Consider the following 18790-nt stretch of genomic DNA (forward strand, 5'->3'; position numbering starts at 1 on the left):
GAAAACCTGTTATATTACAGATTTATTTAGTTGGATTTGCTCTCTCTCTGCTGTGGAAGGGTCCTACAAGGTGTTGAAGGAGACAACTTGCTGTTGTTGCAATTCCAACTGCTGGCCTGCAGAGGTCAATAAAGGTCACTGATCACTGTATGGGTTCTCTGCATCACTGTCAATCTGTTCAGGGCATCCTGGGTTCTGGCTTTGCCCTAAAAGTCCAAGAGCAGCACAGGCAGAAGCACTTTGAGAAGAGACGCAACCCTGCAGCAGGCCTCATCCAGGTATACGTCTAATAAAAACTGCACCATGTAAGATTTATCGAACTGAGATAATCTCTGTTTTATGCCCCTGACAAAAAGCTAAAAAGTCTTTTTTATTCCTCTATCTAGGGCGCCTGGAGGTTTTATGCGACCAACCTCTCCCGTACTGATCTGGTGTGCACTTGGGATTTTTACGAGCAGACGGTAGCTGTTCCAATGTACAGGTAAGTGATAAAACTTTCTGATTGATGCTGTACATTATTCAGCATTTTCAAGAAATACAACTGTTTTGCCATATCACATTCTGCCATCTCTCTTAGAACTGGGAAGCTAGGAGGGAAACTGAGCCTCATCTTATTGTATTCCAAACCCCCGTTGTTGAATCAGATACTACAGTCTTGTTGTGGAGAGTCGCACACCGGTGTGACGTTTCACTTTCTGCTTTAATCAGTGTAATTTTACAGTGGATGATGCTGCTGTTGGCAGTTACATCTGGGCCTCTTTGAAATGCTGTTCAAAAGACAAACACTGCCAGTGGCTACTTTGTAAAATTAACCACCTATATATCTGTCCGGCTGTATGAATCAGCAAATAAGCTGCCACGCTTGACTTGACAGATTTTTGCCTTTTCATGCTAGAAGTAGAAAATCGCTGCCTGTCTGTTTGATTTGGAAATGTTTGTTTTCTTCCCAGTAGTAATTTGAGGTGAAAGGGTGATGACCAGCAGAATAGATAACTGCCAAATTAAATGGAATTAGCTTTGATTTGTTTTAGCCTTTCAACACAGAGTTGGCGAAACTGTCTCGACAGAATGCTCTTTGTCCTTTCCCCAGACTTATTCCACCGCTGAATCAGCTGGACCTGCTGAGGAATCTAAAGGGCAAGTCATTCAGGTAAGAACATGACAGTAAGCGTGATGAAACTGATGATGATGATGATGATGATGATGATGATGATGATGATTAGGATGATCTCATGATGCCGAGGATGTCAGATTTGAAAAGCGGAAAAAAGACTTTGCCATCCACGTTAAAGCTACACCTATAAAAATTATTATATCAACAAAGCTGACATAACTGTGTAATGTGAAAGGTGTCACTCATATTGACAGACCCACAGAGAATTATCACCTGACTCTGCAGGTCCTCTCAGCTCTACAGAGCTTTATAGCATCTTTACTTGTATGGGTTTTCCAAACGGCAATTTTTTGCAATTTGGTGCCTGCCTATAGTTTCAGATTGCAATTCCTTTGTACATCACTGCTGTGAATATCGACAGCAGTACATGTGTGGTTGTTATGATAACATTACTTATGGTAAAAACGAACAAATCAACAACTTTGCTAACACCAAGCAAGTGCAACAACACACGCATAGCAAGCCAGCTAATATCACTTACTATTCAACAGCAAGAGGGACACCTCGGTGTCTTGCAGCCTTTTATTTAGCGAAGCCGTCGACAACGACAACGCTTCCTTCTTAGCTTTCTTAGCTAGCTTATCTTTAATGTTAATTGGTCTTTTTGACTATGTAATGATGTCAGTAGAGGCGGTGAGTTCAGCTTCGGTGCCCACTCTGGTGGTTCCAAAGCTCCTTTGCTAGTTCTGTAAATCCCAACAATCCTCCTCTGAGTTCCCAATCTTGTCTGGCAGAGTCAGTCAGCTGCACGGCGTACGAGCTAACGGCAGCTATGGTGGTTACATTAGCAACAAGTAAAGCTATCTGTTCATCAGTAGAGTCTGTAAATCAAGGAGAGATGAGCAGAACAGTGGCAGGACATCAGAGAGAAACCCAGAGAACATTTCCTTCATAAAAAATGATACATTTTCACCAACATAGTGCAGAAGATCATACCCGCCCACCCAAGATACATAGGACAACAACAGGCATTTGCATTGCGGAGTGGGAATAACAGAGGATTATTTTCTTACATAGTAGTGATTTAGGTGCAGAATACATTTTTTTTGTCTTGTCTTATGTACGATTTTGATTTGAAGCAACCAGCTTTTACTTATTTTTTCCCTGTTGCTTTACAAGTGATTCTCAAAGCTAATCTAATTCAGCATGTAGCGATGTCGATGACTCGCAGTACGTAACATTTGGTGTCTTCTCTCCTCACAGGAAGGAGTCTCAAACAGAAACGTCTCCCAGGTCTTTGATCTGATTGTTTTTTTTGGTCTCTCTTCACCTCCCTTTGGCTTATCTTCAGTACTGCTCTTAGCTGCTGCTGAGGCACTCTTCTTGGGGGAGTATGTGTGCAGTATGTCTGAATGTGTGTGCGTGCGTTCGTGCATATCAGACATCTTTGCGGCTCCTTCAAGAATGGTCTTGCTGCATTTGCTCACATGGTGCTCAAAGATCAGCTCACTTTGGCCTCGCTCCCAACCGGCAGCTTTATTAGATAGTCACCAACAAGCTGTTCTTTGATACTCAAGCATCACCTCGGGAAAAAGTGATTTCGAACACTTTAAGAGCCTTGCTTGACTTCTATCACACTGTTTTTGACAATAGAAACAAGTGTAATTATTGACAATGTAGTAACACTTTATCATGACTTTTGACCATTTGCACATTGTTGGACTATGATTTAAAAAATCAGCCCTAAAACATCATCACAAAGATGCTGGCAGCCTTTATTATCTTTCATATAAGGGAAAATCCCTCAAGGCAAAGACACTGAACTATTAATGATAATTGTTGTAAATGTTTTTTTTTTAGGTGTTGCAAATGAAACAAACTATAGTTACAATAAAGTGTTACTGGCATCACAGTTTGGCACACACTGCTGTTTTTTGACTGTACCCACAGCTATTTTATCTTTTTTGTGTCTCCTCTACTGCCCACCACTCCAGTAATGAAAATGCACACAAAGACAGACTTTGCGGGTGCTGTCCGAGAGCTATTAGGTATAGTTGCTGAACAGATACTAACAACTGCACTGCAAGTCTGTGTCTGTCCTTACACTCCTATCTCTGTACCTCACCCTCTTTTAGCACAAGAGGAGTAACACTAAATTCTGTCTAGTCTACTTTTTACAGTGTAATGCAGCTGTCGATGATGTTTTCATGAAAAGCTTTATGCTTATTATAAACTCAAGAGCTAATCTGCTCACATCTTTTACTTTTTTCGAAGAAAAGCTGCAGATATACATCCGTGTTTAACGCCCTGTCATAGTTGATTTATGGTTTCTGTTTAATAATGTCGTTATGCAATTGATTTGCTTGCTGCCCTTTTTTTTTTTTTTTTTGCCTATTCAGCCCTTACAAACTTCAGTTCAGCAGGCAAGGTGCATATTGCTGAGTACCTAACAATTCGTTTCCTTTGACCAATTCCCATGACGAAGCATATAGTATGATGGTGAATTATTTTGCATGATTTGTGTTCACTTCTTTTGCATAGAGTGAGACCACAGCTCTTCCTTTTGAGACGTGCAGCGTCACTTTGCTTCCCATGCATGCTTGCTTGTAGCTTCGTGCTGCTTGCCTGACCCACTGAATGCTCCACTATGTTCGTATGTGGACATGGCTCCTTCTGCTGTAGGACATTGCCCATTTTGAGTTTCTGCTGAGGTAAGATTTATTATCATGTCAGTGCAGAATTCGACCAATTTACCAAGAATACACTTTAAACAACAAAGCAGTAGGACAAAGACATTTATTTACAAATAGTTATTTACTCTAAAAAAGTGTTAAATTGGTTACAGTTCCCTTCTTATTACCTGCTCTCTAGTCGGAAGGCCAGTCTGAAGGACAAGGTGTTCCCCAGTCCTTCCAAGGCTCCAGCGGCCAAGGGGAAGACCCAGTCTCCAGGGCCAGAGGACGGAGCTGAGGCCAGTCCCAGCAAGGTCACCAAGAGCTGGAGCTTCAATGAGAAGAACCGAGGGCCAAAGCACGCCTTCAGAGTCCGAGGCAGCACCTCGCGCCAAAACTCAGAGGGTGAGGGAACTCATCTGACCAGATTAATCATGAGTGTTAGAGTACAGACCAGGGTGGACACACATGGACTCCTGAAGGACAGTACCACTGCTTTTGATTAATTACAGTATATTAATGTTAGGATAGAAAGTCTCTGAAACAGCATTTAAATCATCATAAAACACCAAACTATGTAGAGAAAATCACTTTTTATGGGAACTTCACAGTTGTTTAATGGAATAACTCAGCATTTTGGAAAAAACACTTTCACTTTCTTGTGAAAACATGAGGAGATCAATACCAGTATCAAGTCTGTATGGTAAATATGAAGTGACAGCGAGCTTAGCACTGGAAGCAGGGGTAAACAGCTTGCCTGGCTCTGTCCAAAGGTAACAAAACACACTTACCAGCACCTTTTAAGTTCACTAACTAACCTGTAACATCTTCTTAAATCTGTACAACACCCAAAGTGTAAAAACACTAAGAGTATTAGCTAGTGGCTCTGTGAATTGTACTTAGGCACACCGTTGCTTTCAGCTAATTGCTCACTTCCTCATGCTAACATATTCACAGTGACAATGCTAACATGCTAATCTTTGGCAGGTGTAGTGTCCACCATTTTCATTACAATCTTTTTTAAGCCTGTTAACATGCCAACATAGCACTAAACACATAGTACAGCGGAGGCTCATGGTAATATCATTAGTTTTACTGGTATTTATCATATGTCATAATCCTAAATGTTGGAAATTTAACAATGACTTAACTACCAGTAAATGTAAAGTGAAAGGATCATGAAAGTTGATAAATGAAAGTCCTGTTCTTGTTTAACCCAACCCAAAGTAAGTCATTCAAACTTTGGAATCATTAAACAATCATTCAAATCTGCTCAAAATGTTCTTTGCACTCTTGACAAGTGTGGTGTCAACCAACAACATTGTGATCTTTAGAGACACAACACAAGTTAGAGAAGCTGTGATTTCACGTTTTACCCGACCTTTGGACAGAGCCAGGCGAACTGTTTCCTCCTGCTTCCACTATTCATGCACAATAACCGTCATGCAGGCAAATGCTATATAGTTTCTCCTGCTTGCATTGAAACGTGTGAAGAAGGCAGAGATTTTCTGGACACGCTACAGCCAACATTTCAACATCGTGCTGGGGTGACAGAGGTGTGTTGGTTTGGATGTTGTGTCCAGCCATCCTTATTGCTAGAAAGCCCAACTGCATCCATATATCATCCAGGCCACTGTGTCACTCTCAAGCTAGTATTCTTGTTCTCCTTCACCATTTCTTTGCCTTTTTGTTGAGCAATTTGAACCAATTCTCATTAGTTGTTTTTCTTCTTCCGCTTCATGGCATGTTAAAGTGCTGATTGAAATGCAGGAGGAAGACTTTGGACTGAAGAGTTCTCCAGGTTAGACAAGTCATCATGACATGTCTTCAGTTTAGATTGTAGTATAATCTGTAATGTCTAGATTTACTGTATATTTTACCATCGATGTTGAATAAAGCTTTATGATAAATGTTAAGTGTAGACGTAAGAGAAGAGAGAGCAGCCCTTTCAAACATGAACCAGAAACCATTCAGTGGACTCCACAAGTTCCCATGTTTGGAATTGATTTGTCTGCCATAGTCATCCTGCTAGAATCCATAACAAATCTCTTCCCATGTCTCTCCTCTCTCTCTTTTTGCAGCAATTGAAGGTTTAATAAGTAAGACATTGGGATATGTTGTTGGTTGGCTTCTATGGGGGAAATAATCAAAAGACAAGTCAGCTTCACCGGTCTGAGAAACCTGCATGCTGAAACCTGCTGAGATTTGTTCACTTGACATGAACCCTTTTTATTTCAGTTTTTTTCTACATGAGTTTCCCCTCCAACAGTGACTAAACACAGAGGCATGATACTAGCTGAGAACATGCATGTAATAATTTCCGTTTTTATTAGGATTCTAACAACTACATACAAATGAGTATAGCATATTTTTACAGTAGTGGTAGACAAGTTTATATGGTAGGTAAGTTAATATTGGGTTCAAGTCAAGTGGTGCCGATATGATCCAAATTTGACCCAGAGACGAAATGCCCCTAAGCCCCGCTTTACGTTGCATGAAGAGACCTCACTTTCCCTACCAGATTCTCCTCTGATTTATGATAAACAGTGATTAGGCCACACCTTTGCCTGTATGCAATATGCTTCAAATCCATAGATTAGCCTTCTGGCTGAACTAAAAATGCTAGCTACAATGCTAATCTAGAGTGTAATTGGTGGTGGGAAGAGAGTACTTGTCATTAAAGGTTCTATTAAAGCTTTATCCCATCAGCACTATCCTTCAATTCTGCACCAAGTCTTTTTTTGTTTTCTGTTGTTCCACAAAGCCCGCTCACTACGCTCACAAACTGGCTAACTGGCTTGAAACCAACTTGGTAATTGAATTTTTGCACCTACAAAGCTAAAAGCAACAGCCGTGCTTTGCTTCTGCTGTGGACACTGTGGAAGCAGATGAAATATTCTTTAAGAGTGTGATTGTGTTTGCTCTGTAGAGGCGAGCCTCCCAGGAGAGGAGATTGGTGATGACAAAAGCTGCCACTGTGAGTTTCTCACTCAAGACTTACCACCAGGATTGAAGGTTACAATAAGGGCAATATGGTAAGGTTCACTTGTACAATACCTCGTAGTTCTGTAATGTTTTCCTAATCCAGGAGTACATGCTAGCCAATTAAGGTGTGTGTTTATGTCTTTTCCTTCACATTGTGCTCACTCTATGGTGCAGGCTTTACAAGCTTTGATAGTACTGGTACTTCCAGTTTATTATAAATTGACTGCTGAGATCTGGAAAGGTGATGACAGTGCTAAAAAGAAGTCTGATGGAGCAGTCAGACAATCAGACAGATTTAGAACAAATGTCCAGGTCAGTCAAACTTATTTGGAAGAGAGAAATGAAAATGAAAAATTATTACAATTATATTAAAATTGTTAGAGGAGGATGACTGTACACAGTTTTCCTGTGCAACGATGGATTATAAGTGACAATTTGGTGGCACTCATCTTCACTTTTACCTCCAAATAAAATGGCTAGCCTGTTTCTTGCCTCATTAGACTTTGTTGTAGTGATAGTGCCGTGTTCCCAGATCTTAGCAATTACCCGCTGAGTTCAAAGTAATTATAACTGACAGAAAGGTACTTAAGTCTGAGTGTGAAAGTTCATTGTTCCATCCATCTATCCATTATCTATAACTACTTATCCTTTGCAGGGTTGCGGGAAAGTTCATTCTTTGTCATGAAAATAGTTGTTTGACAAAATAATCTTAAAGGTCCTGTGTGTAGGACTTTGTGTGCAGGATTTAGGGGGATCTGTTGGCAGAAATGAAATAGGCCTATACTATTCATAATTATGTTTTCATTAGTGTATAATCACCGGGGAGTCCACCATGTTGCTTCAGTAGCCCAGAATGGTCAAACCAAAAGCTGGCCGTGGAGTTTTTAGCAGCCACTGAAGGGGACACTTTTATGGTTTTGAGGCTGAAATGAAATCAAGACGGGTAAAAAGCACATGACTTCAACTTCACCTACTTTAAGCATCTAACTACACTATAGTATACACACATAAATTGATTAATACAAGTTGTAAAGTCAGAGTTAAAATGTTTTGCAACTAAAGTCTGCCTGCAAAGAAAGACTGGTGAGTAGATGAGTCTCCGTGTTCAGTGTGGTGACTTTTAATGTCCACGACAACTTCTGTAGTCTCATTTAGACACTTGTTAGTAACCAGACATGTGCGTTCTAATTCATGTGTGGGGTATTTACTGACTTATTTTATGTCATAAATCAAACTGTGAAAATCTCTTGTGTAAATCACAGACCTAATTTCAGGTAATCAAATGAAAGCACATTTAAAAAACCTGATGACTTTGAGACAACCGAAAACGCAAAAATGCTAAACAATTTCTGGGTTTTAGGACTATTCTGCGACAATCTATGCTCAGTTGTCATGGAGTTGCATATACTGTATATGATCACCTGTTATCACATGACCGAAGTATACAACTATATACTATATATTGTTACTGTATATATACTAAATATATACTCAGGAGCCAACTCCATCTGCTGAGGAAGGTGTAGAGAGCTTCAGTACAAAAACTGAGTAGATTATTTATTATAAAATTAATTTTTATTTTTCAAACTATGAAAATAACAACCTGCTTTGCTGTGTCAGATTGTTGTAACAGGCCTTTATAATGAAACAGATTTTGGCATGTAGCATTAGGGAAAGCACAGGTGTAAATAATAAAATAAATGATCGTTATTGTTATCAGTAACACCTGTGCTTTTCCATTGAGTCAAAGTGAAACTTGTCATGTGTCAACGTCAATTGAATGAAATATGTGTCATCCCTCAGCATCATGAAGTTTCTGGTGTCAAAGAGGAGGTTCAAAGAGAGCTTGAGGCCTTATGATGTCATGGATGTGATCGAGCAGTACTCTGCAGGTCACCTGGACATGCTGTCTCGCATTAAGAACCTGCAGTCCAGGCAAGTGCACGTTCACTATGCAGTTAATTTTGCAACAGTTTATATCTGTCTCACACTCATTTTCAGGTTGTCTCAGAGTGAATAATTTGTCCGTCACTTTAACTGTGAGCCTAAAGACCAGGATGGATACATGGAAGCATTTCAGAGTCATTGTTTTAGCTCAGTAATTACAGTAGCTTGAATTCAGAATAATACTATAGATGTGTATCAGTAATACAGCGGTTGTGGTGTCACTGAATACACACATGTTGTGACACACAAGTCATTGATTTGCCTGTTTCATTTGTCCAACTACATGTGTGGTATTCAGATCTCACTTTTATATCTGTAACCTTTATATAAATCAATACTTGATTCACTCCTTCAGCTTTGAATGCATCACACATTCATTTTAGATATGACATTGATGAATTACTCACATTGTTTTACCTCACAGTTTGATCCCCTGAAGGTCTAACATGTAGAATAAATGTATTCCAACAGTGAAATACATGCACTTTTCATCCACGAAGCAAGTCAGACTCACCGTATGTCTCGTGTGTGTGGAATATATTGAAACTTGTTCTCCATAGCTGATGTGATTCCCTCGTTGCTTCATTTTGCATTGCACTCATATCGTCTCTGTGTGCCTTGCCAGGATAGATATGATTGTGGGGCCCCCTCCCCCATCAACACCTCGCCATAAGAAGTCCACTGAAGGTCCTAGGTTAGGTTGATAGACTGCACCTTTAGAATGACCGTTTTATCAGCATTATGCTCCTTATACCATAGTCCAAATACTGAAGTAGCTACATGCTACCTTATTATTTTGATTGACAGAACCCCTTTTGAGTACAAGCCACTCAACCTGTCTCATTTTGCTACATAATAGATGCTCAAGCAATGTTAAATATCTTATATCAAATAAAATCAACAAACACGTTCGATGAACAGTTTTATGTGCAACATTTTCAGAACATGCAGTTGCTTTAGCTCTTATGTCACTTTACATCATATCATATCAAAAAAAACAAACAGAAGAAGTGAGATATCCCGCGTCCTTCTCACTGAATGTTAATGAGCCATGTCATGGGGCCTCACTCAACAGGGGTTTGACAGTGCTAGATGCTTGCTCTCATACTGGAGAGACAGAGGGAGAGCTCCCCCAGTAGGATGCAATGGAAATGAAGCATGAAGCACAACAAAAGCATGACAAGTGATGCATTTTGGCCCCTAGACAAAATGTCCCCTCTATTCACACTGTTTCATTAAGGACTGCCCCATCTCATAATGCATGCATCCACACCGTCCACTTTACATCAATACTTACTCAGGAAATGCTAAAGTGTCAGACCGTCATTCATTCATTCATTCGTTCATTCAAAACGTATTTGTAGCCTGACATATCGTCAACATAAACGCCTTCTCTACCTACTTTCCATGTAACAGTAGTTCCCATTATGGCATCATGAACTTCAGTTTAAACAAATAGGTGAAATCCATGTGGCAGAGTGTGTTTTTTAATCTCAGATATTACTTTTCTCAAATGCTAGAGTTGACCAGATAGTGGGTAAAGGTCCCAAAACTGAAGGTGAGGCTGCGGATGACCAGAGCATGATGGGACGTCTGGTCAAAGTGGAAAAGCAGGTATGGAAATTTCTTCCAGGTCTGTAAAAGTCACACAAGTTGGTTCACACTGACGTCAATCATTCATGTTTTTCTGATGATTCATTATTTCACACGCATATACGGGTTATATTTGGGGGCTTTGACCAAACCGCCATGTTGTTGGAGATACAAACAAACAGGTAATTGGCATTGAGTGATTCAGGTTATCACTCTGAAATATGTATTGTTTTGTTAGTGCCAGTGCATAACCGTGGTCAAAAGTCGGGAGCACCAAATATGCATTTTTAAAATTCCCGAGCCATGAAAAAGAGCCTGAGAAAAGATCATTTAAATATGATAAATCATCTGTAGGAACAAACTTCAACTTTTGTTTATAGCACGCTAGAGCATATATCGATCTATATTTATCTTTCTCTAATGATAAAACCCAAAACTCAAAACCAACACAACAGGAGGTGCTCCTGTTGTGTTGGTTTTGAGTATGGCGGATGATCTCCTGGGTTCAGTCCCAATGTCCAACACACACAGACTTTGAGGCACATTCCCAGCAAGTCCGCGAGGGTTTAGGGCTGTTCTATTGTCAAATCCTTATGGCACGAGGGCTCTCTCACGGACATTTTGAGCCCTTTATTTTCATAATAACACATTTCTGCAGACTTTGCTAAAGGGAATTACCCACAGTTCATAGTGTTGTAACATTAAACACAGGGTTACCATTGGTTACCAGGATATCCCCGCACACACTCAAAAGAAACAACAATAATACGTATGCTTTCATTAATTTATATGCAATGTTTTTGTTTCTTTTTATGTTTCTTTTTGGCCTTTTCATGACTTTATTATCAGGACAGCTTAGAGAGATGACATGAAACAGGATAAGAGAGAGAGGATGACATGCAGCAAAGGGCTGCATTTCGGACTGCAGCAGTAGGACAGATCATATTGCACAGAATTATGGATGGATTTCAATGTTACTGTCTTTAAAAAAAAAATTAATTCTGGGACACCACTTTTTTATTGTGTGTCTCTCTGTCTCCCTGCAGGTGCTCTGTATGGACAGGAAACTTGATTTCCTGGTCAATGTGTACGTGCAGCGTATGGGCATCCCTCGTTCAGAAACAGAGGCCTTTTTCAACTCCAAAGAGCCTTATCCAGCGCCGCCTTACCACAGCCCAGAGGAGAACAAGGTGGAGATTGAGGATAAAGAGGAGGTGAAGGAGGAGAAGGTGGTGAAGACATGTTCAGCTGCAGATGTCCCGTGCTCTGATGGGTCTTTGGAAAAGAAAGATCCTCTACTGGGTCGGTCAGTGGCAATATCGGTGGGTACTCCCTCTGGCAGTCACAGCCGCCCCTCTACCTCCTGGCAGCACCAGCTGCAGCACCCCCTCAGCCAGCCTGCGTGGAACAGCAGCGTGGCCAACACCCCTTCGCCAATTGGTGGCAGCGGTGATCATTCGCCCAGCCTGTTCCGCCTTCCGCCCCCACCTGCTCCGGTTCACGACCGCTCCTCCTCCGCCCTTGGAGGCAGCGGCAGAGAGAGCAGCTCCCAGGGCCGGAGGCGCCACAGGAGGCAGAAGTGTCAGCAGGATGCCACAGCCGTGGAGAGCGACACGTCTCTGTCCATCCCGTCTGTTGACCACGAGGAGCTGGAGCGCTCCTTCAGCGGCTTCAGCATCTCCCAGGCCAAGGAGGACTTCTTTGGGCCTTCTTTCTTTACAGGCTCAGGAGGAGGGGGAGCTGCTGCAGGGACTGAAGCCGCAGCCGGACCCTCTCTCTGTGCCCGGGTCAGACCCTTCATAGCAGAGGGAGAATCAGACACAGACTCTGACCTCTACGCTCCCTCTCCTCTGTCCTTCACCGGAGAGGTGTTAGGTGGAGAGAGGCCATGGCCAGGACTAAAGTAGGTCCGGAAGGACTGCTCTGCCTGGCAGAGTCCATAATGAGACCTTGTAGCCAACTGACTGACTGTTGCTGCTGCTGCTGATGCTATTACAGACTATTTTATGTTTAGTGAATGATTAGCTGTTTATTACTGACGATGGTTAACATAGAAAAACAAAGGGGTTGTCCTTTTTCACCATTTTTGGTTGTGATGTAACACTACAAGCAATGCTGAATTACAGTTGCATTGTATCATCAATACTTTGATTAAATAGAAAAATAGCTGTTTAGGGACATTTCTTTATCTCACTTGGTAGAGTACAGCTTTTGCACACCTTAGGGTCGACAGGTGCGTTGAAGAAGACCGAAGGCCGACAAAATCAGGAAAAAGACTCCCGCACACTGTCCACTTGACTTGCAATTAAGTTTATTGACAACAACTTTTCGGTACTTAGACTTTCATCAGGTCTAAGTACCGTAACGTTGCTATCAATAAACTTAATCTTAGACCTTAGACCTTCATCTGGTCTAAGTACCGAAACGTTGTTGTCAATAAACGTAATTGCAAGTCAAGTGGACAGTGTGCGGGAGTCTTTTTCCTGATTTTATCTCACTTGGTGACATTTTCGTTGCATTTATTTGTGATGGAAGCTACATGAGAGTATAGATGTGTGAGAAACACTTAATTTTTCATCAGACTTGATGACTTGACTTGATTCTATGTAAAGAAAATCACCTTGATTTATTTTAGGAATAATGATTTCATTTCAGCACTCCCTCACCGACCACTTTAACATTCAAAAGTTTGTGGGAGTTAGTAATGCAAGATTGTTAAAGTTTATCACATGGTTAGCATAGTGTCTTGATAACTTCTATAACTTTGAATGACTTGAGGTGTTACAATGCCAAAACCTTAGCTATGATAATCAATTAGATTCTCGCAGAGTAGGGAAAAAAAAGACGTGCTTGCTTTTCAGAATCTTTAATTCAGCCTGGTGTTTACTGAATACTATAGCAGAACTCCCCTCAAAGTGTTTGCAGATACTTCCCCGTCAATAAACCAGTGAACCTGCAGCATGGCATGTTAAACGGTTGATTTAAGGACTGTGTTCAGCAGGCTACAAAACCAGACAACAGCTGCGAAAAGTCAGCAGAAACAATTCCACAAGTGTTTTTCTTCTACAAACAAACAGAGCGATGAATAAAACATGAAAATGTGCATGCATGACTGGTTTCAAGCCACAATGTGCTAATTTTTTTATGGGGCTTTGCTTGAATTCCAATCATGTATGCAGCCCCAGCTTGCTAATTTCAATGGCTCTTCTTTTCTAGGCAGGTATGTCCACAAATTATGTACACATGAAATACAAAGGCAGACGTCTAATGCCACGTATGGAAACAATATGGGCTCGTACATTTTGTATTCTCATCACACAACATGAAGTTTCGGAGTTGGATTGAGTCGGACACTTGTTACTCAGACATGAGTGTATTCCGCCCGCAATGCATTGGTCAGTCATTTAGACACTCTGCTTCTTTGACAGTCCTGCACTTAATGAGGAAATGCAATAAAAAGCAAGCAAGGCAATCAAGAACCATCCTTTATCAACATTAACATGGCCTTATTTTTCACATGACAATCCATTGTTTTGTAGGTAAACGGATTAACAATTTCATTCTAAACATTTCAAGTACATTTCAAGTATTATATAGGAGGTTCTGTGGCCTGAGAGCAGTTGTCCCGGGATACAAATGTAGTCACTGATAATGCCAAAAGCATGGGATTCATAGTGGAATCTGAGGCATGAAAAATTCTTCCCGAGTCATTGCAAAACAAGTTTAATATTTTAATATTAACAGTCCATCCAGAAGAGACAATTCACACATGAGAAACACCGTCCATATTTTTCAGAAAAGAAGAAACAAACCTGTCGGCATGTTTTCTACAACCCAAAGAAAGGACCTGTATGGTTTTACATGAAACAGTAGCTGTTAGTTCAACACCATCCTGTAACTGCACCTTCTTCTTCTTCAATAATAAAACTTTGTACATCACTGAAAAAAACACCTATGGTCTCCTGTTTTTATGCTCTGGCTTAATACTGTTATGCTGAGACATGTTAAAACAAGACTGTGAGATGTCTGTCAACCTTGTGGTGTAATAGTGGCCATGTATCACTAGGTGGCAATCAAGAGCCTCACTTGAGTAGGTCCTCAATAGAGAGAGATAGATAGACACGTAAACACTGCATCTGTTCATTCTCATGTTGTTGTCATCTTCTCATAACGAGTACCACATTCTAATAAGTCACCAGTGCTGGAAAGTAACTAAGTACATTTGTTCAGGTACTATACTTAAAAGCCAACCTTGAAAGAAGTTGAGTCTCATTCCCAACTCGTCAAATACTGATGCTTTGAGATGGTGAGTGACCCGACATACAATCCCAAAGCATTAGTATTTGATGAGTTAGGAGTTAGACTCAAAAATCAGCTTTCTTACAAAGTGGACCTTGAAGTTCACTTCATTTTCTGCTACTTTACAATTCTACTTTACAACAATTCAGGGGCCAATTCAACTTTTTACTCCAATACATTTATTTAAATGCTTTAGTTTTACTTACTTTGCAGATTTAGCTTAGTAATACAAAATATAATCAAAGACTGAATCATGACTTTGGCTTAGAAAAACTTTAATGTCCTCTCGGAGGCAATTTATGGTACAGCACAGAACATACAGACACATCAATGTATAATCAATGTCCAGACAGACATTTAAAATGCATGTCCCTTATGTATCTATACCTCCAACCAGAAGGGAGTGGCTGGAATTCCACTCAAAGTCAGATACAGGTTGGATACAGTGGTGCAGGTCAGCCTCGTTATAATTCAGTCATACAATATACATTATTCTGAAATTCTGCATAATGAGTACTAAGAGTACCTTTTATTTATAGTATATTTGATGCTGATACTTTTAACTTAAATGCAAAAGAAGGGTTTGTAAATTGTGACTAATGGCTTTATTAACGTTAAAGCAACATTATGTAGAAATTTGCCTTTTTTTTTTTTTTTTTTGCGATTTTGCACCCCCCACAGTTTCTGAGTGCAACACCACTGTCATAAATACAAATCCCAGGTCTGTAACAATGTGTCAGATGTAATGTAGGTGCCGACTACAAACATAACACATTATGTCATAACAATGTTTTGCTTTGGAAACTTGTATGTTGAAGTAAACATGTATGTAAAGCTGTGATCCTACCCTCTCACTGAAGTTACACAGAGCAGAAACAAGTGATAGAGACAGAGACACCATTCCCCCTGTTACAAGTCACTGTTGGAAACACTAGGCTACCTTGTTGCCAGGTTGGGAAAACATAATCTGGCAGGTGTTGTGGAACAACAGACTTGATAGCTTATTAAAACCCACAGGTATTAATTCATGGATTATACAAAATATTTATAATTGCAGTACTACCAAATAGAAAAGATAAACACCAGTCAGGGGGATTTGTCACAACCTGGCAACCCAAAAGTTGTTCTGGTTGATGGCTTATAACAGCATTAACACGTGATTCATTAAGAAAAACCATAAGTTAAAACTTAGACACACTTTTTTTTTAGGGTGACTTAACAGAAAATGGTACCTGGAAGAGCTTTTCACATGATTATGGAAGCTGGCTGCTGGGATTCGCTCCTCTTCGGCCACAAGAGTATTAGTAAGGTCGGCCACTGACAATGAACCAAAAGACCTGGCTTACAATTAGCGTTCCAGTTCATCCCACAGGTGTTGGATGGGGTTGTGGTCAGGGCTCTGTGCAGGCCAGTCAGCACTCTATTAGTCCACAATATCATTGTGTGCTGTAGCATTGAAGTGTACCCTAATTGGAACTGAGGGGCTAACCAAGGCTAAAAAAAAACAGCCCCAAACCACAGGTTCACATAAGCATGTGGCCTGTCCACATACTGTAAATAATGCCACTGATAACTCCCCATCAGTGCATATACGTCAGCAAAAGGTTGATTTATTCATTGCTAACGCCTGACAGTTTTTATTTAACAACCTATTTAACAACCATTGGCTGATGTCAATGAAATAGCAGAGGAGCGTTTCGATGCCACATCCTCAACCCCAGGTCAGCCAATTTGTTAAGTGTTGTGAGGCCAGGATTTTAGTTGAAAGGGTGATACAAATAGGAATTGATTGGCTCATTAATAAAAGTCAGATGGTGGTGACACAGCACCTAAGGCTTATTTACTCTGGAGCACCTGGGGAATTGTAGAGGTCCTGACCAGCGTACAAGCACAGAGCAGAGGACAAACAACCAGCAGTGAAATGAAACTGAATCTATACAGCAGCGTATACGTGTGTATTATGGTGAAATAATCAGAATGTAAAATGCAGGTTTGTGAGAAGAGTATACCAAGGACAGACTTAGAGTTTTGCTTTGAATCATTCCTAAAAATTAATTAGTGCGATTTAAATTTTTGCTCTTTCCTGCCTCAGTTTGTTGGAGCTCATCTGCTCGCGACATTTACTCAGAGATGAGAGATTTGCGCTTAAACAGCATCATTAGATAAGGTGGGACGTTGACCCTTTGGTGATGAATGATAAGGCCCAACAATCGATGAAACCATTAGTGATCTGACTCTTACGAGGGACCTCCTTTTGGTAATGGTATGTGTGTTGACATGTTCCACCACTCAGTGACAGGAATGCAATACAGTGAAGCTCATCCAAGAGCCTCACTGTACATTTTATTTCCGTCTCTTCATAAGAACAAACAACACGGATACACTCTGAATTGATTGTTCTTCAGATGTATAAATAAATGTACTCACGAGCCCTCATTTGCTTTCGATGACTTTCAGCCTCAGGGAAGAAATGACTCTGATGTCCTTGGCATCAGCTGTGTTTGTGTATAGGTCTGGTCTAGTGGCTTCCATGTAAACATTTTATTTATGTATAGTGTTAGTTAACATCAGCACAATGCCATCAATGTTCACCAAAGGCAGATGCAGGTGACCTTCCTTTCTCTCTGCACACACGCACACATGCACACACACAAAGGCACAAAGACATAGAAAGACATGCGGGTCTACGGTAATAATGGAGGTGGGGATGAGTTGTGTAAATAGTATTGGTGAACATATATCACAATTTAGATTCATTACACACATAGGCTTTGCAGAGTGGCAAGGGCGCTTTGTGCTGCCTTCATGCTTCCAGAATGAAATTGGCTGTTTTCTGAATCCCAATGGAAAAATGTGGCTTTCGTTTTGGGATATAAATGAGTGAAAGCCTCAATTTATACACATGAAAAAACAAGTTAGGACAGACATGTAATATATGTGAGGTAAGACTCATCAACTATTCTCATCACGTGTGGCACTTCAATGTGTAACTCGAATGTCAAATGATTTGTGTGAGCAGCTCTTTCAAACAGACAATATTTCAGTTCTGCTTCAACAACATAAAAAAAAGAAGTGGAGGGAATCCATATATTGGTTCCTGTAGGAAAATAATACCCCAGACTAAACCTAATTGAGTGCACAGAGCTTATCATTAATCATCAGACAATTACTGAATTGGATTGATCTTTATTCCCCCAAGTCTTTTTGCCTGAGGCAAGTCTGGTGATTCATCTATCAGATCGGAGGAAGGATTGGGTAATTTTATTAATGTATTTAACCTGACTTGACAAATTAGCTTCATGTGCGAGTTATTAGGCAGCAAAGTCACAAGTAGGCAACGGTGCTTAATGTGAACATATTGATAAAACAAGATCAGAGAAGTGTGTACCTATCAACGTTTGGATCAAAATATGGACATTATCTGATCAGTTTACTACATTTTTACGACATTATATAAAGTAATTACATTATCAGCTTCTTCACACACTGTCCAGATTCAGGTTGTATGTGTTAAGGTTAAGAATTAACAGTCAAAGCTCCACTAAATGACCTAAACAATATAAAGAACACACTGATGGAGTTATGTCCTTAGACATTTATGAAAAAAACAACAATTACAAAACAATTTCTCAGTTATGACTGTAATTTAAATACTGTCCTCAGTATACACCTCACTCCACATGATAAAATGCTAATTTGTTACAGCTCCTATTTAATCTACGTGAAAGGACATCGAGGTGAGGACTTAATCCTAGTTAAAAACGTCAACTCTCAATCTTTTTTGTTTGTTTTAAAGAAAGATTAAAAATTTAAAGAAAAAAAAATCACAAGTCAGGTTGGTGAATAAAATAAATGATTCAAAACAAAAGGAATGAATGAAGAGAAAACTGTCGATTTTCTTCAGTCAGATTGAGCAATTCAGTCAGATCGTCCTTGTTGGCACCACTCAATACATACTGCTTCATATACAAGAATAACAGATGAACCTAAAAAATAAAATCTTTCAGTGATCATGCTCTAATAAAGATTCTTGAAATGTGTTGTTGTTGGTCCACCTGCCCTGTCTACTCTTCAAACTCACTTCCTCACGCCTCTGTAATCATTTTGAAACACTTCAGATCTTGTTATCCCCTACCTGTCCACCAGGTGCCCTCAGTTTTTCCCAGCATTTCCCAGTTTT

General features: G+C 40.2%; 2 protein-coding genes across 3 annotated transcripts in view; both read left to right on the top strand.

The window, feature by feature from the left end:
* The window catches only part of kcnq2a (potassium voltage-gated channel, KQT-like subfamily, member 2a), a gene marked incomplete at its 3' end in the record, with an annotated part of 28368 nt that extends 25342 nt beyond the window's left edge, over positions 1-3026 (top strand). The window contains exons 7-10 of one of the 2 annotated variants that reach the window (XM_084367545.1): positions 183-278; positions 387-481; positions 1091-1150; positions 2378-3026. In XM_084367545.1, coding sequence (XP_084223671.1) covers positions 183-278; positions 387-481; positions 1091-1150; positions 2378-2420 — 294 coding nt within the window. Of the gene's footprint in view, positions 1-182; positions 279-386; positions 486-1090; positions 1151-2377 lie in introns of those variants that run through there. The other variant, XM_084367546.1, reaches the window with a different exon arrangement.
* Positions 3027-3055: 29 nt separating this feature from the next.
* On the top strand, positions 3056-14262 carry LOC311264772 (potassium voltage-gated channel subfamily KQT member 2-like; the record flags this gene model as incomplete). Its single annotated transcript, XM_084365871.1, has 7 exons — positions 3056-3162; positions 3986-4191; positions 5868-5885; positions 6716-6821; positions 8575-8706; positions 10239-10332; positions 11358-14262. Coding segments are annotated over 7 exons (1524 nt in total), but the record flags the coding sequence as incomplete, so codon positions are not given.
* Positions 14263-18790: the final 4528 nt, after the last annotated feature.

The sequence above is a fragment of the Pagrus pagrus genome (assembly GCF_965226575.1).
Source record: "Pagrus pagrus genome assembly, chromosome: 11".
Classification (NCBI taxonomy): domain Eukaryota; kingdom Metazoa; phylum Chordata; class Actinopteri; order Spariformes; family Sparidae; genus Pagrus; species Pagrus pagrus.